Below are 27,838 nucleotides of genomic sequence, written 5' to 3'. Positions count from 1 at the left end.
TGCTGCTGCTGGAAGAGGAGGTGGCGGCGGCGGTGGTGGTGGTAGTGCTGCAGCCGCGGGCAGAGCCTCCCCCTCCCGCCGGGCCGGGCGGGGCGGGCTCCGGAGCCGAGATGTCTCAGGAGCGGCCCAAGTTCTACCGGCAGGAGCTGAACAAGACGGTGTGGGAGGTGCCCGAGCGCTACCAGAACCTCTCCCCGGTCGGCTCCGGGGCCTACGGCTCCGTCTGGTGAGTGCTGGGGAGGGGACCGGGGCCGTGCGTGTGTGTGCGGGGCGGGGGGGGTCGCGTCCGGTTGCTGCCCACCCCTTCGGCTCCTGCCCGGGCTCTCCGCCTGGAAACCTGGCTCGGCTTGTGGGGAGCCGCGGCGGGATGCGTGCAGGGCGGTCACCGCGGGAAGCGGAGGGAGGAGGAGAGCGGGGCTCGCTTGTCCTCCGGGGGTTCCTCTCCCCCAGCTTTTTACCAGTTCTGCCAGAAACATTTTTCCTCCCGCTTTAAGAGCGGTACTGCCGGGAAGCCGCAGTCCTGTCTCTGGAATGCGTCGGGGATTGCACCACATGGCAGGTGGCACTAAAACATTTTTGCAGGGGAAGATAATCATGTCCCAACCCCACCCCCCCACCCTCCCCCGAATGATCTCATATAGACATATTTCACCGTGCCTTCTTGCAGTTAGTAGGTGGGGGGTGGAGGGGGATGGAGGCTGGCAAGTCCCCCGTAGCTGGCTTTGCAGAGCTGAGGGCCTGGCAGCTCTTGTCCCAGTTTCTTCCTGGACCTGAAGGAGAGATTATATTTGAGGCAATTGTATTTTTAACTGGAATCTGCTGATAGGCAGGGAGGGTAGAGGGAAGGCTGTGAGGACTGTTTTTGCATCCCTGACTTGTAACTGGGTTTACAAGTACCAATGTTTTCTTGGCAATAGTAGATCAGCACAGGAAAACTTGTTTTATTGCTGTAGAATGACAGAATTACTGCAGTATGCACAGCCTGGGAGAGCAAGTCCTGGTATGAGACCTGCAGAAATACAGAGAGCTTGAAGATAAGAGTTTAGTTTTTAATGCTTACCTAATAGGAACAAAACATATGACAGGTTACACGTGCAAAATACAGTACTTCCTTAATTTGTAGTTTCTCTGCTGAAAGTATGTTGGATCATTAAATATAAACGAACTGGGTTGCATGCTTTGTTTAATCTTAAACACAAGGTTGTGTTGGAATCAGTTTTACATCTAGGCTTCAGCAGTCCTATGGTAGTGCTGTATAAAAGTGTTCACAGGTTACTGTGTGCTTTTATTAAGAAATGTCTTCCACACGAACATACGGTTTTTATTCTCTGTTCTTTGGCTCTGTCAGAGTGTGATCAGAATTTTCAAATATGGGTGCATGATGATTACACATCTGCTCTGCTGCTGTATTTGAGCAGGCGTGCATATTTTTTCATTAACATAATATGCAAATTTATATGATGATTATCATTTATGTTGTATCATAAGGAGGGATGCATACTGCACTCTAGTAAAGAAAAGGAGTTGCTTTGCATGTGCTGCAGTGTTAAATAAAGTTCTGAGCTGTTCTTAAACTATTGTTATAAAATTTTTAGTAAGTTCAGCTTAAATAACATGCATTTCTTAAAACTTCTGTGCCTCAAGTATGCAAATGCTTATATTTCATAAAAGACAAAGGCTGGTCAGTTCTAGTAGCAAGATTAAGCAATGTACTTGCCGAGGTTTTTTAAAATAGAAGGGTATAGTTCTGGTGAAGGAAGGGCCTTGCTGCCATAGCTGATAAATACCCCTGTAAGTGCCACAGAGTTACATAACTCCCCGAATGTAATAGGAAATGAATTCGCTCAATGCCTTGTGCATTGTATTTTTAAGATTGACCCTGCACCATCTAGCCCATTCCTCTTCTGTTTTCCCCCTCCCACAGTCTCCATTGTGCCTGTAATACTTCCAAAGTTTGTTTTCACAACCAATAACTAAAGAGTTTGCATCATGAATTTCCTGTTTTTGCTGTGTCAAAACTTTCAAAGATTGTGCAACTGTTCAGATCAGATGAAACAGTTTTGTATTGGAAGCAATCTCAGACATGTGGCACATGAATCTCTTTTCAGTCCATGTTAATGGTTTCCTGTATGTTCTTCTAGAAGTATGTTTCAGAAAAGATACAGTTCACAAAGACTAGTGGTATGGAAAGTATGTCAATTAAAAAAAAACAAAACAAAAACAACAAACAAAACCCCTTGCATATATATGTAATCTTATTAAGCTACAAATGGTGATGCATAGTATTGAGGATATTCCTGCAATGACTTGTTCTGCTCTCTGTCCCTTTAGAGATTTTTCTGCCCATTAAAAAGTTACCTGGCTTCATATGAGACACTGAGTTTGGTGTACCTATGTGTTAGCATAGTAAATTGTGGGGTTTTAACCACCCTTAAACTGAATGGTTAAATGTACTTCTGTGTATGTCTACTGCATTATTATATTAGAATGTAATAAAATGCTCTGTTGTTTATTTAGTTGTCAAGATGAGGCATTTAAAAGTGAGGAATTTCTAGAAAGTGGGGGAAAAATGAATAAAAAAGAAAGAATTAAGCCAGCAGATGAATTATTTAGACTATGGAGCTGTCTACTGTAGGCTGCTTTAAATGTCTAATGTGAGTATGGCTTGGAACACCCTAATTTAAGAACCTGACTTTATTTGTAGTCAGTGGATGGAGAGAGGGAGGCATTTTCTGCAGGCAGCTTAAGTCACCTGAGGCACGTGCTTAAAGTTAGAGCAAATATTCCAGTGTTCTCTGAAGTATTGTGTGCAGTCTTGTAAGAATGATGTTCAAATGGCCAGCTCGGGTATTTTTCAGGATCTGTTTTTTGGAAGCTGGAAGTATGTGGAGGTGCAAGTAGGGATTCAGTTCCAAAACTTCAAGAAACATCGATATGTATCCTCAGATTGATCATTACTAAGTCATGTAACAATTGCTGTGACATCTGTTGTGTGAAATGCTATTTCATTTATTCTCGCAATAGTTTTGTATATTTGTACAACATAGTGTTTTGCATGAAAAGGATTTTGTAACCAGGTCTACACTAAAACATGCGGGTTCCTGAAGTATCAGTCTTGTAATACTTCATGTAAGGAGGAAAGGGGCCTAGGTAATGCAGCATCTTGCAGTGGGAAGTTGCTGAATGGAGATGGGATCAATCGGTGACTCACAGTTTAGCTGGAGGATCGCTTCGTTTCTTGTGTGTGCTGGAGGGAAGTCTCAGCAAACGGTATTAGTTCAGCCAGCTCGAAGCTAAGCAATGAGGTGTTTTGACTGTCTTTGCCATCAGTTTCTAAAATGCTGTGAAGGCAGGCTCGGTATACTCTTAGGAGTTTACTTCATTGTTGTATTATTTGCAGCAGTTCTTTGTGCGTTGTATCGATACCTTTGTAAAAGAAGGGGTTTGGTTTAATTGCTTTGCAGGCTATCTGTATTGCCCTATTTAATTTGGAAAGGAATTGAACAGCCAAGACTTCCTCTTCCTCAGAATCTTGCATAAGAATTTTTTAGCTTTTTTTGTTTGTAGACTGTCAGATTATATAGCCCGTCCAAAACTTGTGCTTTCTTCCCATTTTAACCCACAGTTGTACCAACACTGACTCTGAATTTCCTGGATATTACGAAGATACTGACATAGTTCCCCTCTTTTTAAACTAACAGAGAAACACTATGGATTTAAGAAATTTTAAAACATTAGGCTCCAGAGGAAACGAAGTAACAACACTAAATATCACCTTTGTAGTAACAGTTCCTCTGTGGATTTTTTTTTTTTTTTAACCAATGTGTGTCTTTTAGCCTTACTAATCCCTTGTCAAAGCGTGCAAGTGCCTCCAAAGTACGTATGCACTTGGAGGGACAGGTGCCTGCTTCTCCAGTAAAGTGTGGTAGATATGTGAGGAATGATATGAAGAGAACTGTAAAACTGAGTGGGATGAAGCAGCCGTACAGGTAGGATTAGCAGCACGCAAGTAAGGAAGGAGGATTGAGTTGGAGATGGGCATGCACAGAAAAGCAGTGAGCAGAGTTCTGTAAGCGAAGGCAAGTAGTGTGAACTTCATGGGAGCTTTGTATATTAAGAAATGAAATTAGTGTAAGCATGTCTGTCCTATAGGGAGATTTTTATTGCAACTTTCTTAGAAGCAGAAGCCAACATAGCAGAGGAGAAGTAAGATTTACAACTTTTTATAGTATGTTGGGCGGGTAACTGATTGAAATGCATGTATAGACTGAACTCAAAAGTGGCTGGTGTTAATGATAAGCTGTCAGGTACTAAGAATTGTGTTTTTTCTGTCTGTAACTAGGGGTGCATAAATTAATTCCAAAGGTGCCACTGAAGAGCTTGGGTATTTACATAGCTGCTAGCAATGAGCAGCATACTATTTAGCAAAATAGTCTTTACGCAAAAATTAACATTCAGATTATCTAATGTTCAAATAAATTGGAGTCAAGTAATTTTGCGTGTACTTCAGTTCCTCAGACTACTTCAAATGTTACTTCTAAGAAGATACAAGCTGAATCAGTGGATAAGTTCTCTGAAATAATTGTTTTATTTTGGCTCTTATGTTCTGAATTCAGTAGAGGTTAGCTCAGAATTGTAGTTTTAGCTCACTTAGGGTGAAGTGGATGCAGTTAGTGTGCCATAGTGTAATACTATGTAAGAGGTTAAAAAATGTGGAAGCTGTGATAAATTCTGAATTTGTGCTGACCTTGTTTTAAAAGGGACTTAAAACTGTGGATCGTGCAATTTTTTCTGAACTGGGCTTTTTTAGCTGAAATATGATCAGTGTAATGCAGCTGTTTTAAGTCTGTGATGAAAGCCAGCTTAGTGTTCCTTAAAATGTTCTCCAACATGACAGCTGTTCTGTAGCTGTGTGTTCTGTACTCGTGAAAATCATTAGGCAGTTATCTATATTGGCAGAAAATTACTCAGCATGCCTTTATCTGTAGGGACTCTGTCTTTAGGCCTCAAATGTGACCGAACTTAGACTTCTTCTGACTTTGAGAGTAACTCTAGATTGCGAATGTGCAGTAATACAAAATTGTCTTTCCTGGGCTTCTGCATAATGTCATAGTGCTGGTTAAATAGTTTCTCAGTACTGCTGATTGCAGTTCTCCTTGGAGGTTATACATCTACTACAGCAGAATGATGACTTGATACGACCCCAAAAATGCCATTAAAAATAATGTGAAATTGAATTCCTTTTGGACTCTTGAAACAGTTTATGTTATGTCTGGTAGTTCTGAAGTCTACTCTAAAGATAATCTTATGGAAACCAAGAGAGAAATGTGACTATGTAGCTGTGAAGGCGGTTAGTATGCAGGGGATACCCTTCTCTTCAAGACAAAAGAAATACTGATGTATGCTGCCTTTTGTACCCAAAATGTTTGAAAGCTGGTAAAGATTCATGACTAATTCACAACTGCATGTGTTGAATTATGATGACTAATCTTATTTTTGCTCTAAGTCTTAGAAAACACCTTAAGTATCATTAAAATATTGTCATATAATTACAGCCTGAATGAGGTATGTTTGTATATTGCAAAATGTTTGTATGTGAAGCTTAAAAAAAGTTGGATTCTATGTTTCATGAAGTGTTGCAGCTTAAATATTGGTATTCCAGTGATCAAGAAGACTTGCTGAAGATCATTTGAAATCAAGATTAAAAAATGAATGCTTAATGGCTTCTTTTGTCTGCCCAGGCTGAGTGAGGTGTAAAGGGTAACTCATGTGTGGAAGTGGTTGATAATGGGCATTCTTTGAGACAGTATGGTGGAGCTTGAGTAATTCAGCTATGGCAGTTTGGTGCTCCTGTGATTGTCTGTCTAGCTCTATTTTCGTATCTTTTTCCAGAGAGCTCTTTCCACTGTGTGTATGCAGGTGCCCCTTTATAGAGAAGGAGATGCTCTTCTTCCATCATGCATAGTGGGTTTTTCTGTTCTCTTGCAGGACCTAGGGGAAGGATCGCTGTTTGTAGAAACAAGCTTGTATTTTGTTTTCTATTTCTCATAAACCTTGAAGAGCAAGTTCCTTGGAAACTGAGCAACTTTGTGATAAGGAGTCTTTTTGCAAGTTAATTCCAGTTAGTTGCTTTAAAAATAAATGACAACTACAGATAGCTTCTTTAGCGGGGGTGGAGGGTAAGAGTTGTATATGCAGTTGTGGGTTTGTTCTAGGACTACGTTTGTGATTGGTTTTGAACTTTCTGTTAGTTAAGATACTTCACGCTTTATAAATGTATAGCTTTGCTTTTCACTTGATGTCTATCGAGAACTAGTGCATACTCACTTTTAAATAGAATCAGGAGTTCACCCTGAATCAAAATGCAGCAGGAAAATAAACATAAGTCATTCTCTGACTTTCTCCATTCCATACTTTCCCCTTGTTTGTTATCTTGAATGAAGTGTGACCTTGATTTCACATCCTCTCTTTCTCTTCCTCCTTCCTTTTTGACAAACCAGAGCTGTTTTAGATAAGAACATCAAAGAAGAGAATAAAGAGGAGTAATTTAGTTCACAGCTAAATACCTATGTTTCTTTAGTTCCTCATATATAAGCCCTAAACTCAGGAAGATTCTATGCAGTGTATCAGAAATTTAACATAGTTCTTCATGTGTTAAATTTTTGGTTGTTTCAAAAGTATCAGGCTTTTGCTTCTTAATATTACAAATAAATAGGTTGTAATATGACTTCAAAAGATGGTTTTACAAAATATCTATCTATGTATATATGAAATTACCAAATAGGGTGGAGTTAGTCTTCATGGGTTCCAAGAAGAAACATTATTTATATGTACAGGTTTTATGTATAAGTTTCTGCTAAAGGGACAAGTTTTAGTAATGTACAGCTAAATATCACTTATTCACATGCATTTTTGTATAACAGGAGTTTAGGATTAGATGTGATTTACCAAAAAGGTTTGATTTCAGCTTCAATTGTGATTAACAACCGTCATAGTTGATTTTACTAGGCACAGACCTTAGATTTTTGTATGGACTTAAACCATAAAAGATAGTATCTTGAGCATAGCATTTTGTGAAGAAGTCTGTTGTATGAAAATATGTTTAGGAATACAGATAATATTTACAAGTACTCTTTCTCTCTCCAGACTTTTATTGCCATATTTATGTTTACAAGCAGAACTGTTTTTAGACAGAAAAATCATAAACATTTCTTTTATTCTACAAAATTTCCCTTTAGTGTGTGAACAAGACTCATCTTTTAAACATTTTCTGTAGAAACCAACAGTTGTGTAAAGATGTGGGGATTTTGGGTGGGGGCACAGGTTGTGGACCAGGATACCTAGAAATTATTTTCACTGCAGAAATGGAGAAATGGCATTGACTGTGACTCAGTGTCCAGATAGCTGCTATCTGGAGTTGCTAAGTGTGGATTTGAAGGCATTTATAAATAATTAATTTTGATAATTTGATTACTCTTTGTTGTAGTTCTGCCTTTGACACAAAAACTGGGTTACGTGTGGCTGTAAAGAAGCTGTCCCGACCATTTCAGTCTATCATCCATGCCAAAAGGACCTACAGAGAGCTACGGCTACTTAAGCACATGAAACACGAAAATGTAAGTTGAAGGAGATGGTATGAAAAGTTGGTCTAAAGTTGGACTATCCAGTGAGCATCCATCATGATTGCATTTAAGGATCTTGTTGCATACATTTTTTCTGATACTAAATACAAAGCTTGCTGTAGTCCAAGGGATTATGATTGTAGAAAAGCACGCAGATAAAAAACCCGAAACTGACATAACCAAACTGATGTAACCAATTTTGTATTTTAAAAAATCTTAATATTTCCTAGAATAATCTAGAAATTACTGCTTAGCAGGTTCATGCTGTGTTAAGAATTAAGAACACGGGTGATGTTGCTTACATTCTCCTGCTAGCTTGCTGTAGTAAGCTGTAGTTTTTGTTATGTTAAGAATTTGTTTAAAAAAATAAAATATCAAAGTTTGGTTTTAGTGTCTTGTGGAGGGTTTTTCGTATTTGTTTGTTTTGGTTTGCCTGTGTCAGAAGGGTGTGGAGTAGATGTTAACTAGATTCCTTTAGGTAAAATGGGGAGGAAAAAAGGGGGTGGTGAGGGGGTGGAAATCAGATGGCTTTTTATACAAGCCATCCACTTAACTAATCAACAGAGAAACAAAATAGGATGTGACAACTGTTATGTTGAACTATTTTTTTTATATAACCTCCATTTGGTATAGAAAACAGTTGGTTGACCAGTTCTGTGTGTTTGTGGCATTAACACACCAACATATTTATACTGTGTGCTGTTTGGAGCAAAAATTATGCTATGGAGCAAAAAGTCTCATAACCTGCCCTCTGTAGAGCTGTCAGAATGTCAAGAGGAAAGGAAGGCTCTTGATTTCTTTTGTCCAGGCAAACTCTAGCTTAGCAGAAGGGAATTACTGTTTCGAAGTGAGCTGGGCAAACCTAGCACAAAAAGCCAAACAAGCATAATTTTGTTGGAAGGTTCTTCTTGGATGGTCTGTTCAGAACTTCTTCTGTTGTGGCAGTGGTGGTTGTGTGTTGTGGCTTCTAGCCACCACAGTCAGTGTCTGATATCCCGTAAATCTTGATGTTTTTAGTGTGGCTAACATAATTGGATCTTTTGATGCATGTATGTATTATTGTCAAAAATTGTTCCTCAGTGCCTCTGTATGATACCATTGTCTCAACGGTAGAGGAGGTAGCATTTGATCCTGCTTAATATCCATCCCCTGGAGTTTTTTCTGGACCTTCTCATAGCTGAGATATTCTCCAAACAGAAAAGCTTTGAATATCTGTTACCCCCCCCCCCAAAATCAGCGTATCAATCCATTTTGTCTAAGCTAATAAGGTTAAACAGTGAAAATTAGATTGTAACTGGTGCTACAACAGTTTTGTGTCTGGCATTCATAAATATTTTTGGATTAGTATTGCAAAGAGCCTATGTAGCTTTAAGAGTAAGAGATAAAAGGAAGTTGTTTATATATAGAAGTATTTATTATCAGTTTATCGTACCATCATCTATCTGTGGGAAGTTTATCTAGGTTGTGGTTTAAAAATCCTGCAGATGCAGAGATGTTCAGAGCCAGTTCAGGCAGGCTTATTAGTGCTAGTGTCTTGACTATTCAGATCTCAGTTCGGAAGTAGAACACTTGGTTTTACGTGGCACAGAACACACCGGCAAATCTGGAAGGTATGGCGGTTTAAGGGGCTTGAGTATAGGATGGTTTTCTATATCCTGTATCTAGTCTGGTTCATTATGATCTTGAGCAAATAAATGGACCTGCAGAGCACTCAAGTGTGTCTGCGTTATATTTTCAAGTTCCAGGAGGCCTTGTTAGCTTGAATAAAGCACAACGCTGAGCAGATGGGAGAGCAAATGGGTTTGTTGTCTCATGAAGAAATTGATAAGCTCTGTGACATCCTAAAATGCTGGGAGGGGAAAGCAAAAGGTTAGGAGTTGGATTCTGAATCTGCTGGTGTTCACACTTCCTTAGAAGTGAGTCAGTGATGTGCTGCAGAATAACTGTATTTAGTGTTTGTGAAACTGGATGACCGATATGGATGGTTTGATACTGTGCTTTGTAGTGTAGCAAGATAAAAGTGATAAATGAAAAAAACCTGAAGTCTATGTAGCAAAGTCAGTTTTTGCCTTTCCATGCTAAACTGGGTGGATAATGTTGAATTTTTCTGTAAAAACTGTTACGGAAGAGTTCACCAGAGAAAGAAACTGTAAGCACGAGAATTATTATGCAGGATGGATGTGAATGTTACAGTTTCAAGATGTCATCTCTCTAGAAGTAGATTTGCTGTGATGTATATCAAGAGAGGCAGGAAAGTGTTTTTTCTCTTCAGTTTCCTCAATAAAGTGTAAACTATAATGTATAATATAGATTAGACAAAAGCTTTTACTTCCTACCCACTTGCTCTCTTCCAAAAACATAGTCTAGGCTCCCCAAAGATTTTGGCTTTAATTCTCTGCTTAAAGGTTACTTAAATGACTGTGACATCCTTGACAAGTGTAAACAATGGGATAAAAAGGATGGTGCGAAGGGGAATGCGGGAATCAAACTCTTGGTTTTGTACGCACGCTTGAACCATTACTGAAGTTGCTGACATGTGCGTGATGATTGTGTATCCGAGACAAGTGAGATGCTGACTTGAAAAGGGAAGAGGAGTTTTTTGGAGATGGGTGAAGAGAACTAGTCTATTTATCTCATATATTAATAAAATAAAATATTATTTGCTATTGAGAGAGGAAAATAAGGTTTAAAAGCACATTTCAGTGAAAAACAGAATAAACTTTATTGACCAGATGGATTTTTTTTTTAAATGCTGTAAATGACCTAGAAGATAATTATGGGATAAGGTATAGTTCTTCTTTTCCACAAAGTAACACATGCATGTCCTTTTACTCTCTACTGATAGAACAGTTTAGCTGTAAAATGAAAGGTGGAGTAGCTGCTCTTTGGGTAGAAAATACAAATGACAGTGGGAAGCTGTCAGTTGTTTGTGAAAATTGGGTCCTCACTGCATTGCACTGTTTTCCTCACTTATTTTCTGGTGTAGTTATTATTATTCATTGCTCAAAGATCCTCAAATTTTTCTAGCCATTACTCAGTACAAGTGAAACAAATAATAGTCTCCCAATTCTGATTTGAGTATGTAAGCAACAGTATAACTAAGAATTGAGCAGGAAGCAAACAGTTTTGTCTGGTGGTTGCTTTTTTTGTTTCTGTCATCTATTTATTTCCTGAACAAGCTTTAGTTGGTTTTTGAAATAAGGTATTCTAAACCAGTGTTTACACCTGCCTTTTGTTGTGGCTCCCATTTGATGCTGTAAGTGGATGGCTGGTGTGAAAAGACAGCTGTATATTTTTAACCTTTTTTTTTTTTTAAAACACAAGAATGGAACATTTGTTTCTGATCTTGTATGAATACTAATTTGTCTACGTCTGAATGATTCATGTAGTTGGAAATGAAACAGCTACTGGAATGAGTACTTTCTATTCCACAAAGGATCTTAGTAACTGTATCATGTTATACTATGAATGTATTTCACAGCTTTTTCACTTTACCATTTTCTTTCTAGGTGATTGGCTTGTTGGATGTGTTCACCCCTGCCAAGTCACTAGAAGAATTCAATGATGTGTAGGTAACTTCTCTGAAGACTGCAACAAAACATCTTTTGTATCTTCCTTGCATCTCCCAGATGATTATAGAAATATTTGCCACCTTAATTTGTCTGCCATCATTCTCAAACAATTCTGAGTTCCAACACACAAGATAGTAGGACATCCTAAACTACTGGACTCTTCAAACTTGTTCACTTGTGTTTTCTTGACCAGTGCTGTAGGAATCGGTGTACTAATCTGCTATGTTATTTAAAGGGTTGTGATCTATATTTCATTCAGCAACATGCTTTGGGACAGTCAGCCCTGCTACTGGAGCTTCATAGAGAATTTTTATCCTAATCCTGTTGAAGGGATTGCTTCATAGCCTGCGTGTTTCCTTTTGTTCATAGGTACTTGGTGACACACCTTATGGGAGCAGATCTGAACAACATTGTGAAATGCCAGAAACTCACTGATGACCATGTGCAGTTCCTCATATACCAGATTCTTCGGGGCCTGAAGGTACTTGCACCTGTCCTACCTGAACGTTGATAGCTCATCAGCGGGAGGTGGAAGTTCTTGATGAATGTCATATCCTCAGAGATTCATATGAGTACATAGTGGGACTTCTGTAACTTCCCTAATGTATCATAGGATAACCTTTTATTATTGTTCTTTCACTTCGTACCTCTTTGGAGCTCTGTATCAGTAAAGTTATGTATCATTTAAGAAGATATTTTCATACATTCCTATGGGCCGAGTCTGGAAAATTACAAACTGTGCTGCTGTCTAATCTACTCTGGCTATGAATCTTGCATTTCTTCGGTTTTGTTTACTTGTGGTGTTCCACTTGTGGTGGCAGTGCTCCTGGGTGTTCCTAAGGAGAGACAAAGTGAAACACCTGCCTACCTGAAACCCATAGACACACACTCGGTTCCTTCTGCAGAAAAGCTATAGCATTTAAATTGTGTGGGATGGGATAGGGCAGTAATGTCTAGTGAAGAAATGAGAAGGAGGCTACTTGGACTGTTATATAAAATTTGTCATCTTGCCTTACAGTACATTCATTCAGCTGACATAATACACAGGGTGAGTATTTATCCTAAGATTGCTTCCTGTACTGAACCAATGTCTTTTAAAAATGTAGCACAGAATCTTACAATGCAGCACCTCTAGAAACCAGAAGAAATTTTGCGAGAATTATTTTGGTTAAACAGTCAAAAGGTTAAACATGGGAAGTGCTTGTCAAGATCCTTAGTTTCTGATCCTGTCTATATTTGGCTTGTGTCTTTGTGAAGTAGGTTCTCTATTTATTAAATATACATCTACAGCACTGGTGTTGCACTAAGCCTTTATGCATTTTTGCTTATTTGTGACACCTCTGAGGACCACAGAAGAGATAGTTGACTCTGGGATAAAATGATTTTCCCGAGTATGGAGAGTTGATATTTACAGCCAGTTAAAATCTATTTTCTGTCTGCATTTACATTTTTTATCTGTTAGACTTGTGAAACAACATATATACCACTGTTAATGCTGATGTTTAATTTTTTAGGATTTAAAACCTAGTAACCTAGCTGTAAATGAAGACTGCGAGCTGAAGGTAATGCAGTCAGAAGGTCTGATTGGTTTGACTGTGATTTGAGTGAATGCCTTGTGGATGTCCCTTGGAATTAAAGGGACAAAATAATTCCTTATGGAAGTACTTTTGTGGCCCAAAGTAATAATGTCCTTCCCATCTGTAAGAGGCTGTAAGGATGTTTTTTCTGTATCTGTTCCTGTGTTTTTAATGAATCATCATGAAAGTGAGGAGTTAACAGCTCTAGTTTGGGTTTAGTTGTTTTAGAGACAAGATATCCAGATGTAATTCTGATTATGGAGTCCTACCCTGTTCTAGGCTAGTTTCTTTTAACAAGTTGTGAAATTTAGTTTCATAATCTACTTTTGCAGTTGCACCACCTGTCCTCCACCCAATCCAATAACTGCCTAGTTATTTGCTCTAACTAGTTTGCATTGTTCTACTGCAGTAGTTGGTGGATGTCTTTTCTCTTCTGTAGATCCTGGATTTTGGCTTGGCCCGACACACAGATGATGAGATGACTGGGTATGTGGCTACCCGGTGGTACAGGGCTCCTGAGATCATGCTGAACTGGATGCATTACAACCAGACAGGTAATGCATTTAACTAACACAAGGCTTTTCAGTTCCTGAATTGTGGAAAAAAAGAAGTTGTCCTTTGTACGTGCTCCTTTCCATTTGATCACGTAAGGTGGCAGTCATGATAATTATGCTTCCGTAAGGGTGATTGAAAGAAGGAAGGCATAGTACTAGTATTTGAACCACAGTCTACCAGATGTAAGTTAAGAATCATTATGATGGCATTCACAAGACTTCTTTAAACTCAAACCTTTGAAATTGCAATCAGCAAAATATTGTCAGCACTTACCCCCTATTTTTCCTAGCACAGTGGTTTTTAAAGTAAGTGAATGGAATGTATCTGGATGAGGAGAAGGTGTGTTTCTAGGAAGCTGCTGGGAATATGCTGAAAAACGTCTGGAGTTATGGTGTGAAGAAATGCTAGAAAGTATATAAATCTCCCTTCCTTTCCTCTCTTCTTAGCCACTTCTTCACAGTTTTGTCTTCCTCACAGTTTGCAGTTATCTTCTCAGCAACATGCCGTGCTTCCCTACAATAATTCCAGATCAGGCACAGAGAAGAAAAGCAAATGCTGAGAATTGTGAAATTCTTGTACACGAGAGCATATGGATCAAAGAGAATAATGTGCTACTCTGATTTCCTACTTCACTACTTGTTCTTCTTTTCCTCTTGCACGTATATGGACTTGTATCTGTAGTATAATAGTTGGTGGTTGGCTGGGTAGAATTTATGTAAGGCCATATGCAAATTCATTCCTCAGAGTTGTCTTGAACAGGTTTCTTCCTCTTTGACTGTGTAGATTCCTCCCCAGCTTTTTGGTGTTCAATGCATGTTATGCTCTGGAAGGAGAATTTACCTGATCTAGTATTCTGTTATTTGGACAAGTTTCAGATGATGTAGTTACTGAACAGTTTCAGTTAGCTTGCAGCTTATCTCAGATTGTTTCAATGCCATAAGACTATTTAAGGATAAAGTTGTTTGTACTTGTTGGATAGGGTGATTCTATTGAGACTGTATTTTTCTGCATTACGTTGTTTTGTTTTATTTTATTTTGTTCAGTTGATATTTGGTCAGTGGGATGCATTATGGCTGAACTGTTGACTGGAAGAACGTTGTTCCCTGGTACAGACCGTATCCTTTAAAAGTAATACATTTTTTTGAAATGGAAGTTAGAGATCTTCACTTTCACATACTTTACAAGCAAAGAGGTTCTGGGTTTGGTTGTGGGGGGGGTTTGTTTGTTTATTTTTAAATTAATGGCTTCTTTTACTCACAGTACGATGAGGTGAGTTATTGATTTTGCTGCATGTGAAACAGTCACAATGTGCAAGGCAGCAAATTTATTTCTTTTTATTGTCTATTAGCATCACTAGAATTACTCACATGTTTGTTTCTGGCAGTTACTTTCCTTTAAGTTTATTTAAATTCATTGCTCTTTGAGTTTGTAGAAAATAACTGCATGGAGTAGGCTGTCTGCTAAGCATCCTCTCACGCTTCAGGTTTCTAGCAAATGTGAAGCATCACTTCTGGCCTCTCTTCTGTATCCTGGTGGTATGCTGTGAAAGCAGTGGGTTTGCAGATTCTTTAGTGCCAAGGATCTCATTCCAAATTGCTCTGAAATGTTTAGGTTACGCTTCCATGCTTGAGTGTAAACAGATTGTGAGCCTCCTTTCCCTGTGTGCTTGTAATGATGTGAAAAATCAAACTTGAATAATATCTTTTTCAAAATTACTTTTTTGCTGCACCAAAGTGGGCTGGGTAGGACACTTTGGCAAATTTATGAGAGAGCACTTTGTGAGAATTGGTCATGATTTTCCCCAGGAAATTAGAACTGAGACTTCATGCAAATTGTTATACTTACAGCTTTTGTTCATTCAACCACACAGCATATAGGGGTAATTTACTATTGTTAAGATTTTTCATTGCCTAGAAGTTGGACTTTATTTGCCAGAGAAAATTACATTGCCCACATTTTACCAAATTTTATTCTTTCAACCACAGTCTGTTTATTTTAATAACTTATATTAATTTATTAGTATTTTTATCTGTTAATTCAAATATGTTAGCATTTGATTTAAAAGAAGACTAGTGTTGGAAGTGCTGGCCTTCTGTGTACTATGTTACTTCTGGAAAGCATCTAGATTCCAGAACTCTTTGGCAGGGGGAAGGCTTTCATTCCAGTTTTGACACAGTTTCATCTCCCTTTTCAATGTACTTTAACTTTACCCTTTTTTGTCTCTTTCTGCCTGTCTCCATCTCATAATCTCTCTCCAAATTTGTTGAACTTGCTATATGTTACTCTTTAGTCATCTCTGCCGTATTTTTCTGTTGTCAGGGTCAGAAGCAGAACTAACAGGGAAGTGGCTTAGAAGCTAGAAAAAAGTTGCCATATTTCTATTGGCTGATTTAGCACGTATAATTTGGTTGGGGCAGATTTTGTTTGTTCTGTCAAGAAAAAATGAGAAATCAATAATTGTTGATTCAAACAAAGCAAAAGTCTTTAAGCCGTTGCCACTGTTTAACCCTAATAACACTTTAGATTTTAAAAACCTTGATACTTGCACATAAAATATTTACTAATAGGATTTGCAATATGTAAGAAATGCTTCACAATGTGTTCTTTATGAATTGAACAAAACAGTTACCTTCCAAGCCTGAGAAGATTTTTCTCCGACTGTGTTCTTAGCTGTGAATTATAGCAAATAATATCTGCAGTGCAAAATAAAGTTTACCTTTAGGATCTAAATTGTTTGCTTTGTCATATCAAGATACTTTACTAATTTATATCTCCTAGCAGATGCTTGTGATTCTTTACCTTAAGTGCTCGATTTCTTTTGCAAATGACAGTAACACTTTTGAATTAAATGCTTTTTCTGTTCTGAATTGGTTAGATTTTAAGAAAAATAAGGCCCAATCCTTTCCCATTGTAGATAAAACTTTGTAGTACTATAGTTCTTAGAGTTTGTGTGTATGTGTGTGTGTGTTTCCCCACTTCAAGTAACATATATGCTGTTTGATCATGAGGTTAGAACTATAAGGGGAGCAGGGTTTGTGGTTATGAATCTTGTTTGTGCATGTAACACTTATCTGAGGATCTAGAAGGGCACCAAGCTGTCAGCTTTCACTACAATTTTGCTGACATCTAAAGACAGCAAGCAGAAGTAAGATAACAATGGGTTCTAATCTTGGAAGGCTCTTTGAAATCTTTATATATGCATGATTTTTGGAGAAAGTTTTAGGAATTTTCCAGATGCAGATCCTGTTGGTTACTTCTGAGCTCTTGATAATTTCTTTGTACCCACAGATCTGCTGAGGCCTGTGTTCCTCCTGCAGTGTCACTATGCAATTGCTGACTTACTGACTTTGCAATTAATATTAACATGCTTAATTCAAGGTATATTTGCCATGCTTCTAGTAGCCGAGGATATAGTATATCCAAATCCACTGCCGTTCTAGGGAATTCACTTTGCAGTTGGAGGCAACGTGACTATTTCTGTGTGTTCAGGAAGCTGGAAACTGTTCCTGTTTGGCAACTGAAAATTTGACACTCTTCCTGCTTTTTGATCTCAATATGTTAATCTTCTCAACTGTATAGCTTCACATTTCCAAAATGAAATAGATAGTGACAGAATAGGTAATGCCTCCTGTTCAGATGGTTCTCTTGTTTGAAATATTGGTCCCTTTCACCAAGGATTTAGCAGAAATGGTGTGATGTTATTTACAGTCCATCAGGTATTTCTTTATATGGCCCAGAGATGCATATATTACTTGTAAGGGGCTTCAGGACAGGCAAGCTGTACAGTTAATTTAATCTGGTAAGTAACAAAGTTGTATTCTGAGATTATGATTATGCCACTGATAAACTAATGCTGAATTTAATTTTAAGTTCTGAAGGACCTAATCCATAGAGATTCTGAACATGGCTTTTCATTGAGTTAAAGCAAGAATTGTAGATGCTCTTAGGAAAAAAACCTGTGCTTAGCTCTGCAGGATTGTTACAATATTCCTAACTTAAAACTGAGTGTAAGCTAATTGAATTGTTTCTATTGCAATTTATGGGTGGAAATATTTGGATGAAAGTGGATTTCTAATGTAAAATCCCTGCCGGGAGGTGAAGGGAAGCAAGATTGTGGGGAAAGACTAGTCAGAGACAAAAAGTTGAGGTAATGAAAACCAGAGTCCTTTGGGCTTTTAATGTGAGGCATAGCTAGGGGCTTTCTTTTTGTTTTTATCATATGTGTCTTATGCCAAGGTCAGTTTCTGTTAAGCATGTATATTCATAATTTTGTTACAGCTCTTGTAATGTGAATGATTCATACAAATAAGTAGGAAAGTTGACTAAGTTTGACAATTTGACTTGCATAAAATGATATAAAGTACAAATAAGAATATCTTGAATGTTTTGTACTAGTTTAGCCAGTTTTTCTGTATGTTTTAAGCTGACTGTATTCCCTTTAAACTCCGAAGAGTATTTTTATTACTGTTTTTATTCAGTAGTATGAGACTTCCATGATAACTAACCAGTCTGAAATTACATATTCTTCTGATACATCTTATTCTTGCTTGTGGTGGCAGCTAAAACAACTTCTGAACTTTGCTTGCCTGGATAAGCTCTTACAATCTTGCAATGCCTGCTACTGATGGTGATGGCAGGTTGTTTTCTGAATTTTAGAATCACTGAGACTCATCAGTCGTTGGGAGTACCTTGGTGATGGCATTTGGGGTTTGCATGCTGCGCTTTCCTTCTCCATGCACATGTGTGTTCTTTTTTCTTTTGTTTCATATTTACTAAGTCTTTTTCCTGTCTTTAATTGCTTATGGCTCATTTCTCTGGGATGTGGTAGGCCCTGTAGTTAAATGAATACTGCAATTCAGCAGGTTATATAGATGGCAGGCCTGAAAACTAGAAGCAGGGGTTGGCTTTTGGCATGCCTATGGCAGTGCCGGTTACACATTCTGTGTTTTCTCTAGTTTATTTGAGAAGACACTGAAGCATATTACACAAGTATCTTCCAATAGCAGTTTTCCCTGGGAAAAGAGCTGACAGCAGACTGGGCAGCAATATTGTTGGCACACCTGGTGCACGTGATTTTAAATGCCTTTAAAAGAATTTAAATATTTAAACTGAGGTATGGCATGTGACTTCTGAGCATGTTAGCAGTCCGAATTTGCACAACTGTTTCTTGCACAAGAATGGGTGAAAGATGTAAGGGCTGGTTTAAATGGCACTGAAGAAAAGCCAATTTAAATTAGCTAATTGTGGTTAGTATGGCACCCTCTGCTAATTCTGCTACACCAGTGGATATACTGATTTCATTTTAAGCATTGACAATTAAGAGCTGGCAATTCAGCAGCTAAGCTAAATCCAACTAGGTACATTGGATTTACTCTTAGGTTTTGAGTGTTTAAGTAGGTGGGAGTTGGCCAAGCAACTTGAGAAGTGAGAAATTAGTTCAGCTGTACTGACAGAGTGCTATTTCCAGGGCTTTTAATTAATTTTGTATGTAAAACTTTAGACCAAAGTTTACATTAAAAGATAAAGGTTTTAGCAAAGTATTGGTGATTTCCTTCATATACCATTTGCCAGTATTACAGACACTCTGAGGCTTTTTTAAAAAACAGGAGTCAGTTTTTTAAGTTCTTGAAGTAGTTGAATTAAAAGATACTCTAACAAGGATTGTAACTGGATCTTAAAACATCAGGAAAGCATTGATCCCAGATAAACTTTGTCTAGTAAGTAGACTACTCTTATTGAAAGGAAAATGTGTAACTAGTTTGATATAATTTTAAGGGCAAATATAAACATTACAGACACAGTCTGAAATCACTGGGAGGTTTTGAAGGGCAGTATGGAGGATAATTCGGAGAAGAAGGGAGATTGTTCTTTTCATGGTTTTAAAAAGATACCCTGTGCCTCCTTACTGTCTTTGAGTTTCAGACATAAAACTGTGTCTTTAGTGGATTTTTTCCCTCAAGTGTATGTTTTGTCACTTATGCCAAATATTTAACTTTTCTGCCTTGTTAAAGAGGACAGCTCAGATCGGTACATGTCCTGGTGGAAGCTCTGATCTGGATAAAACATTCTTTGCATCTGCAGTGTTATGTCTCGAGAGCTTTCTTCCTAGAGATTTTAAATCTGAGCCCATATCCTGTTTCTCTCTGCCGCTCCAGTGGGTCTGTAGGGCAGAAGGGAGATCCTTTGGAGGCTTTGGCCTCCTGGCGAGCTGGCGGGGGGCGAGCACCTCTGCCGGCTGCTCTGGGCTTTGGAGAGGTGCACCCCGAGTTGAGGTGGAGGTCATGAGCAGGGTCCAGTCATTTTCTTACTTTCGAAGTTTTAGAAGTGGCTGAATTACCTTGGAAGGTGTTCGCAAAAGGCCTTGACTTCTTTTTTAATATTAGTGCCTACACTTTTCAGCCTTCTGTTTTACTTCATCTGTCACTAACGCAAGCTAATCCTGCTAACTGCTTCTACTTTGGTGTGGGGCCTGAGAGGGTGAAGTGAGCATGTAAACTGATCCTTTGTCAGTGGGGCGAAAGCTTTGACTTCTGCTGCGTGATAGTTAAGGATGCAGCGACCAATTCAATGCATGTGGTGTGTTTGTAGACAAGTTGTTCAATCTGTTTGATGTGGACAGAGCTGTGTTATACGGGGGTATTCAACTGTAAATGAGGAATGAATACAGTTTGCTTAAAATAGCTTTTCAGTGGAGGCCTTGGCAGGTGTTAACTTTCAACATTAATAGGCTGATATGTTGCGCTTTTCATTTTGATTTGTCCCAGCATTTTCCTTTATGGTCCATCATTAGATATTGATCAGTTGAAGCTCATTTTGAGACTCGTTGGAACCCCAGGGCCTGAGCTTTTGAAGAAAATCTCCTCAGAGTCTGTGAGTTTACACTTTGATTGTAATATCTGCCCTTTCGGAAGTCCCAAGTTTGTGTGTTGCCCTCCTGTAGTCTATCTGTAGTATGTGTTGGGATTTATTTTCTGTTATTTTTCTTCCTTTGTCATTCTTTGTTCTTGGATGGCTTTGAGTTCTTATGCTGTGTGTATCTGATCTTTATTCCTCTTACCTCTGCCTGTGGTATGATTTCTTCCTTCCATATTCTCATTTTACTGCTTCGTGACTTTTCTTTCAGTTTGTGGGTTTATACTTCGTGATATATTGTATGATCAGATGCTGCTTGGGAAGTATTTTTCACAGTCAAGAGCTTGAGGCTGGTCTCAATTATTATTTCTCCAGATTGCCTACCCAGGGATCTTTCTTAACAGGAGCAAGTGTGTTATCCTCTGAACACACACAGTTCCTTCTGTAGTATGATTAATTTCTGAAACATTACTGCCACCATCTTTGTTTTTGTAGCATAGAATCCAAAATGCCTTTTAGGTGCTTTTATGTGGCAGCTGCTTCCAGGGCACACAGTCTGCTGAGAATATAACTAATTGTGCTGTGTATTTAAAGGGTATTACTGTATGGGGCCCTTTTATCAAGGTAATAGCAAAAAGCTTTCTGCACTCTCCTTTTTAACGGGTGACCTCTATTTTCAGCCATACTGCTATTTCTATATTGTTCTAATCTTGAATTGTGAACTTCTGCAAAGACAGTATTAAATGGCATTTAATTTTACCTGTTTCTGAAGGTGAAGTGCATAAAGTTAGAGCAAGAGATGCTGTGACAGTATGGGTTAACAAGTTAATGCCTAGTGAGCGATGAGCTTGCGTAGAGCTAACTAGCAGCATACTTTAGCAAGTCACTCTGCTGTTTCTGATACGTAATAGAGGATCAGCGTGGTGGAGAGTGATGATAAGGTTATGTTGTACTGCAGCTTATGTTCTTTTTCATGTAACAGTGATGGTAAATGCAAAATGTGAGGTTAGCCTTGACTTAGATTTGTTGAAGGTAGATGTGGGGTGCAGGTTGGAATCAGTTGGTCAGCTTGCTGAATATAACACCAGTTTTAAAAGCCCTGGGATGTTCCACCCTTGGAAAGGTTAGAACTGAATAAAGCAGGTTGCTTTGAGTGCCCTGTGAACTGACCTTAAGGGTAGTCTGGTATTTGAAGTACAGGGGATTAGTGAGAGAGATAAGCTTAAAGGTTGACTAAGTTAAGCGAAAGATTAGTTTGCATACGTAAGATTGAAGTGGTTTTTTTGGTTGTTTTTTTTTAACATTGCACAATAAAAAGAATAATTGCTCTTAGCCAGGTCCAAATCAAGAATCTATTTAAAGAAAAGACTGCAGTAAAGTACTGTTTCTACTAATTTTTTCCATTAGATGGAGATAGCAAAACAAGCGTTTGAGGGCCTTTAGTGTGTCACTGTAACAAATTCTGTTTTTCTGCTGCATTACTTTACTTGCTCTTACTTTCTCTGTCTGTTCACTGACATCAGCTAACTCTGTCTTATGCAATGCTAATGTTTTGCTAATTTTGCATTTATTGCCTTCTGTCACCTCACCCACGTATCAAAGTGCATTCAAAGCTGTTTAGAGGGAGGTGTTAGTTGTGAGCCGATTTCACTTTGCCCCACAAGGAATTTAAGTATTTTCTATGCAGCAAGAAAAAAGCTGGTAACGAGTGCAGAGGATACAATTTTTGTTTCTGTTTTAATTTTTGTTCATTTTCCTGAGGCTGTATGTAGCTGCAGCAGCCTTGGAAAATTTTTGAGGAGTAGCTTCAGCCAAAGGAAACGTCTACTCTGGTGGCTTAAAACTGTTGGGAAATGTGAATGCAACCATGTTGTAGTGTAATGCTACTTATGGCGGACAGAAACTTTCCGTACTGACACTGTTACCAACTGATCAGTAATTCTCTGTTGTTTTAAGTGTTGACTAGTGCAATTGCTAAACCCTTCACAAGTATTTGAAAAAATTAGTGGACCCTGCCTGTTTGGCTTTTGCCTTGTGGTTTGCAGAAGAGATGCTTTGTATGCAGCTGTTTTCTGTTTAAAATGGTTTTTGCACTGTTTTTAACAAAGCCCTTGACTAGGCACTTAAGATATTAACCAGCTTCAGCAGATCATGCGTCTGACGGGAACACCCCCTGCATATCTCATTAACAGGATGCCCAGCCATGAGGTGAGACCTGAGCAGATGAGGGGGGTTTGCAGGGCAGGTCTTCACTTGCAGTGTTTGCTGCTTCTATAAATGATGTGCTCGCATGTGGCATGGGGTGGGCAATTAACTACCTGCTCTTCAGCAAGATTTTTGTACTAAATGAAGAGTTGAGATTTGGACAGTGTGTACTCAACCACAGGCTTCTGAGACTCGGGAGAGCCTGGATGTGAGTTGGTTTTGCATTGTGTGCCATGTTGTGTGGCTTACCAACAGACACTATACTGCACGCAGCCTTACCGGGACTCCAAGGCACTCAGCTCTTGCAGCACCTCTTTGCTTTTCAGTCTTGCATGAACCCCAAATAATGTCAGCTCTTCCTCTGCTGTCTTGAGTGGCCTTTAGCTGGGAAGGGTTAATGCTGATAGGCTTAGTAAGTATCAGAATAAGTAAAGAGAAGGCAAAGTGAGGAGACAGACCATAATAACCGGTGCTTCAGGATGATTGAAATGTACTTTGTCTTGGTGGCTGGATTGTATTATACTTCAGCAGAGCATTTATTTCCACAGGCAAGAAACTACATTCAGTCTCTGTCTTACATGCCGAAAATGAACTTTGAAAATGTGTTTATTGGTGCCAATCCACTAGGTAAGGCTTGCTTTTTAAACGTGGTGCTCTTCCTGAGGCTGAAGCTAGCATGTCCTGGGACACCGAGACTTTTGTTTTGTCTGCAGAAGTAGTTCAGAACAGAGCTATGTATCATTTTCAAAGTTTACAAAGTATGTGTGGGCTGAGGGTATAAGAAGAAGAAACTGTGGATGATGGTTGGGTCTTGAGAAACTACAGATTCCTCATACGTTGGGCTTTTACAAACTTACGTTTCAGAATAAAGTGTTACACAGCTCACAAAATGTAAAATCCTTTCTTTTCCGTTTTGGTGCTTTTGCAGCTGTGGACTTGCTAGAGAAGATGTTGGTACTGGATACAGACAAACGAATTACTGCAGCAGAAGCGCTGGCTCATGCCTACTTTGCTCAGTATCACGACCCGGACGATGAACCAGTGGCAGACCCCTATGACCAGTCTTTTGAAAGCAGAGAACTTGAGATTGAAGAATGGAAAAGTGAGTTTGGGGGACAAGAGAGACAGCCAGCTTGCTTCCCTTGTGGTCTGTTCTATAGCTGCGGTTTAACTAAGCCATGGTAGTTAGACAAACTGATAAAAATGTGGGCATCCTGTTCGTTCTGAGGTTCTTATACTGAGTGAATCTATAATGTGCTGTGCACATAATTAGCATAATCCCTGTAACAAATTATTACTATGAGCATACAAACATGTAGGTGACATAGTTGCTCATGTCTTTTATGTTTTCAAACTTATTCACATCTTCTCAATGCTCTGGAAGTATCTTTTATTGTATATGTTAGTCTCTGAGAATGGTGTAACCATTCTTTTTTTTTCTTGTTCTTAATTAAACCATGGTTTTCATTTAAAATAGTTGTTAGAACCTTTAAGATTGTTGCTGATTTTCTTGCATGCAGGATGTCTTTAGTACTGCCTATTAAGTTTGTCATGCTTTTCCCACCAGGCCTGACTTACGATGAAGTAATCAGCTTTGTGCCACCACCGCTTGACCAAGAGGAGATGGAGTCCTGAGAAACTGCTCTCTTCTGTTTGTCCCACTTCACTGTGAGGGGAAGGCCTTTTCATAGGGACTCTCCAATTCGTTCAAGTGCCTCGTCACAACAATATTCTCCTTGGTGGAGGGGTTTTGTGTGTGTTGAATTGGGGAGGGTGGGGGGAGGGAAGAAAGCTGAGTCTATGTAAACATGCTGCATGCTCTCTTGTATTCTGTGTACAGCCCGGGGCAAGCCTCTGAAGACCTGTTCTAACTGCTCTTCAGTCCTTCCAGAGTAACAGTGCTCAACCTGTTTGCACTGCTGGGGCGAGGTGGGGAAGCTGACGTTTAAAGTTTGGTTACAATCCTTGCCATTTATCAATTCTTCTACAATTAAGTAACCTCAAAATAATGGAAGTTGTTTTATAGGCTTAGAGAGTCCTCTGTTTTCCTCAGGACTGAAGGTGGGGTTGAGGGATGTCCTTGTTCAATGCCAGATGGCTGATTTACGTCCAGATCTTCCTGGTACAGCAGAATATACAGGCCTACTAATGTCTGATTCTTGGAACATGAAAAGGTTTTGTTTGAAACTGTAAATATGTTTGTGCCTTAAATGAATGGGGAGAGAGGGGAAAGGAAGTCTGGAGTGGAAATCTCTGACCCACTGTTTTTCAGGGTGAAGGCCCCCAGATAGCCAGGCATGAACTCGATGTAATCAGGAAATAACTTTCTGAGGCAACAGCCTCTACCCCTGGATTTGAGTATTCCTGTTTTTTTTCCCTCTTCCCCTCCTCTCATTCTGAGGCTTCCCAGCATTAGCTCCCACAAGACAGAGGCTGGAGAAGATTCTTGCTAGCCACACATTTGTGTATTTTGTTCCTTAAAAGGTGGAGTGTTTTTGCATGTCGTAGCTGTATGTGCATGTAGAGCTGCTTGATTTTTGTCATTACTTCTTGGGGATGGCACTAGGGCAGTTAAATCGTCGGTGAACTATTTTACTGAGTACCTCAGCCAGTGCCGTGAAATCACAGCATCCTTCCTCTTGTGCTGCAGCTCATTGTGAAATACCTGCCATTCTGGAGGCTTTGTTGAGGAAAGGATAAAATATACGGCATAGAAACATGCACCTTTTTCTTTGCGTTCTGATCTTCTGGTTTCAGAGAAGGAGAGCTTGGGACGGAGGGTTTCTTGTGAGATCAAATGTAAAAAATGTTCTTCAAAGAAACAACCATGGATCTTGTGCCAGAACTTAACTTATTTCCTGAAAAGAATTTTTTTAGAAGTATTGGAATCCAAAGCAAAGAAATAAGCATGCATAAAACCACAATCTCCCTTTTACTGTCTATATCTATAAATATAAATATTTATATATATAAAACCCTGACATTTACTAGAGGTTTTTTTACCCTCTCAGCTTCTTGGCTGTTTTTTAGCAGGTTGATCTCTGCCTGAGGAAACATGAAAAGCGAGTATGTTTGAATACAAACATGGTTCAAATATTTTGTATTTTACAGGACTCTGTGTGAAATGAAATGCCCAGAGTTAGAGACTGGCAGGAGGGAGGTTTCTCAGCATGTTTGTGTGCTAGAACTGTACCTGGGGAGCTCAGGAGCTGGATTTTAGGATTTGCGGAGGAGACGTTTTTAGACATCTATTTGTTGCAGGCATCCTGTGTGGGCAACATACCTGCGTATGTGAGGAGAAAGGCTTTTGCAGTATTTTGTATTCTTGTTACCTATGGGACGGAGAGGAACTGTTTGTAGTGTTTTTACCCCTTGTTTGAAGAGGCGGCACAAAGGGATGGGACATGGATGACAAAGCCATTGATTCTTCCTAGGCTACTTTCCAATGATCTCTTCAGGTCAAACACTTAATAAAGGTCTGGGGTGAGATGAAGAGAGCAGTTATTTCACGCTCTGGGATAAAACTTGCCTCAGACCAACAAAATCAAGACAAAACTGCCCTTTTCTGCTGGACCAGCAGTCCAGGTATTCAAATGAAAATGTAGATATACTATGTAAACCTACAGCAAGATTATTTTTATCAGCCATTTTATGTGTAGATGCTACAGTGTGATTTCATGCGGAAATATTGCTAAAGATTTTTAAAAATATAGACGTTGTGTGTGTGCGTGTGTGTGTGTCTGTGCGCGTGTGTGAGTGGGAATGTTTCATTTGGAGTCCGTACTCTAACGGGAGCCCGTGTGGCATGCACTCCCTACCTTCAGTGCAATGCTGTTCGGCTGCCTGCAGCCTGAACAGGGGGACGCACTTCAAAGAAGAGATGATCTGCTATTTTGTTTCTATCCATGAATTTTGCTGTAATTGGTTATGCCAGATAAGATGTCACAATACCACTGGTTAAAAATAAAACCTATTTTTCAGATTTACTGCGCTGATGGTACTTAAAAAGCTCCTGCACTAAAGGGTTAGTTTTAGCACGGTGTGAATTTGAACTTCTCCCTCGTGCCATGTGGGATCCTGTCTGTGATGGTTGGGGCGGGGGGGCCAAGGTCGCATGATGTGTTGACTGACTGCTGACACTGGGCTCCTGTCCATATTTGTCCCAAGTGATTTTTTTGCTATGAAACTAGCTTAAGAGCCTGACCATGAGTACTGGACACAGAAGAAAATACTTTTATTTTCTGTTTAGTATAGGGAAGTGCTTATTCAACACAATAGACCAGCATTCTGCTATTTGCCCGGACCTGGGACCCTTCCCCAGTAGTACTGCTTCGTGTTTGTTTGCTATTTAAAAGTGATTTTTTTCCTCTTCAGCTGCCATCTAGTTGGTGGTGGAAGGGTGTTTATGGGAGCAGGAGCATCGTGGCTCTCTGTAGTGGAGATTTTCCAACTTTTGTTATATATCGGTGCCGTTTGCTTGGAAGAACGATTGACCAAAGCTGTGCTCTTCACACTAACAAAAGCATCGGTAACCGAAGTTCCCAGGCCTTGATAAACTGGCCTCGATAAACTGAGGTGGTCCGTGTTGATCCAAGTCAGGTAGCTGACACCCACAACCTGTATGCTCCCCTGTCACAGAGCTGTGCAGCAGCCGATTTGAGGAAGTGCAAAGAAAAGTGGGGGGGTGTTCTCTCAGCTATGCGGAAGCTGCCTTCCTGCTTGTTTTCACCTTCTGCTTGCCTTAGCACAAATTGAGAGGAGAGGAGGAAAAAAGCCTGAAGAGGACCTGTCAGTTATTGTTTTCTAGGAGAAAAAAAAATCCCCCAAACCCGAGACAGACAATTCAGAATGTGCTCAGTTACAGTATATCCTGGTTAGCAAAAAAAACCCCAAAACAACACACCCCACTAAAATCAGTGAGAACTGAATTGGGGAAAAAAACAAACTACACCTAAAAATCAAGTTAGCTAACTCAAGGTTTCCTATTTGATTTGAATCGGTCACTTGAATTAATTCACCTTTCTACAGCCAAGACATGCCCTAGATATTTAGAACTCCTTAATTGTGCGCCGATTACCTGCGTGTGCACATGTAGTTGAGCAAGAGTTGTGTTCATAAAATAACAAATGAGTTACATGTTTGCTTATGTACTGGGAGTTTTTGCTGTGACACCTCTTGCTCACAGGTGTATTTATAGAACCAAGCCAATCGTCGGTTTATTTCCTGACTGTGCTGTTGCTATAGCCAGGGCTTATTTACATGTATCTGCATAAGCAAGGTTAAAAAATTCCCATAGCACCTTTTCCCTAGTTTGTGTTTTATAAAGCAGCAGACCTTACCACAGCTATCTGAAGAACAAAAGGGCCAAGGCTAGTATGTATTGCGGCGGTTGCCTGTAAGCAGGTAAAAGGAATCTTTTCCCAAAACCCTGATGGTGCTTTTTCTGTAATTCCTA

The 27,838-nt window shown here is 39.4% G+C and overlaps 1 protein-coding gene across 2 annotated transcripts; it reads left to right on the top strand.

Annotated features, from left to right (window-relative positions):
* The first annotated feature begins 6 nt into the window (after nt 1–6).
* MAPK14 (mitogen-activated protein kinase 14) lies at nt 7–27,779 on the top strand. 2 transcript variants are annotated; one of them, XM_010584628.1, is made up of 12 exons: nt 7–226; nt 7,487–7,616; nt 11,132–11,190; nt 11,564–11,675; nt 12,213–12,242; nt 12,709–12,756; nt 13,211–13,325; nt 14,370–14,441; nt 22,307–22,386; nt 22,932–23,010; nt 23,312–23,485; nt 23,951–27,779. In XM_010584628.1, exons 1-12 carry the CDS (start codon nt 111–113, stop codon nt 24,016–24,018), a joined length of 1,083 nt encoding a protein of 360 aa, XP_010582930.1. In that variant the 5' UTR covers nt 7–110; the 3' UTR covers nt 24,019–27,779. The 2 variants fall into 2 exon arrangements, with proteins under 2 accessions (XP_010582930.1, XP_010582929.1); XM_010584627.1 differs by lacking the exon at nt 22,307–22,386 and adding an exon at nt 20,117–20,196.
* The last annotated feature ends 59 nt before the right edge of the window (nt 27,780–27,838 follow it).

This window comes from Haliaeetus leucocephalus, unplaced genomic scaffold, assembly GCF_000737465.1.
Source record: "Haliaeetus leucocephalus isolate CR32 unplaced genomic scaffold, Haliaeetus_leucocephalus-4.0 Scaffold1000, whole genome shotgun sequence".
Classification (NCBI taxonomy): Eukaryota; Metazoa; Chordata; class Aves; order Accipitriformes; family Accipitridae; genus Haliaeetus; species Haliaeetus leucocephalus.
This window is presented reverse-complemented; position numbering and strand designations above follow the sequence as displayed.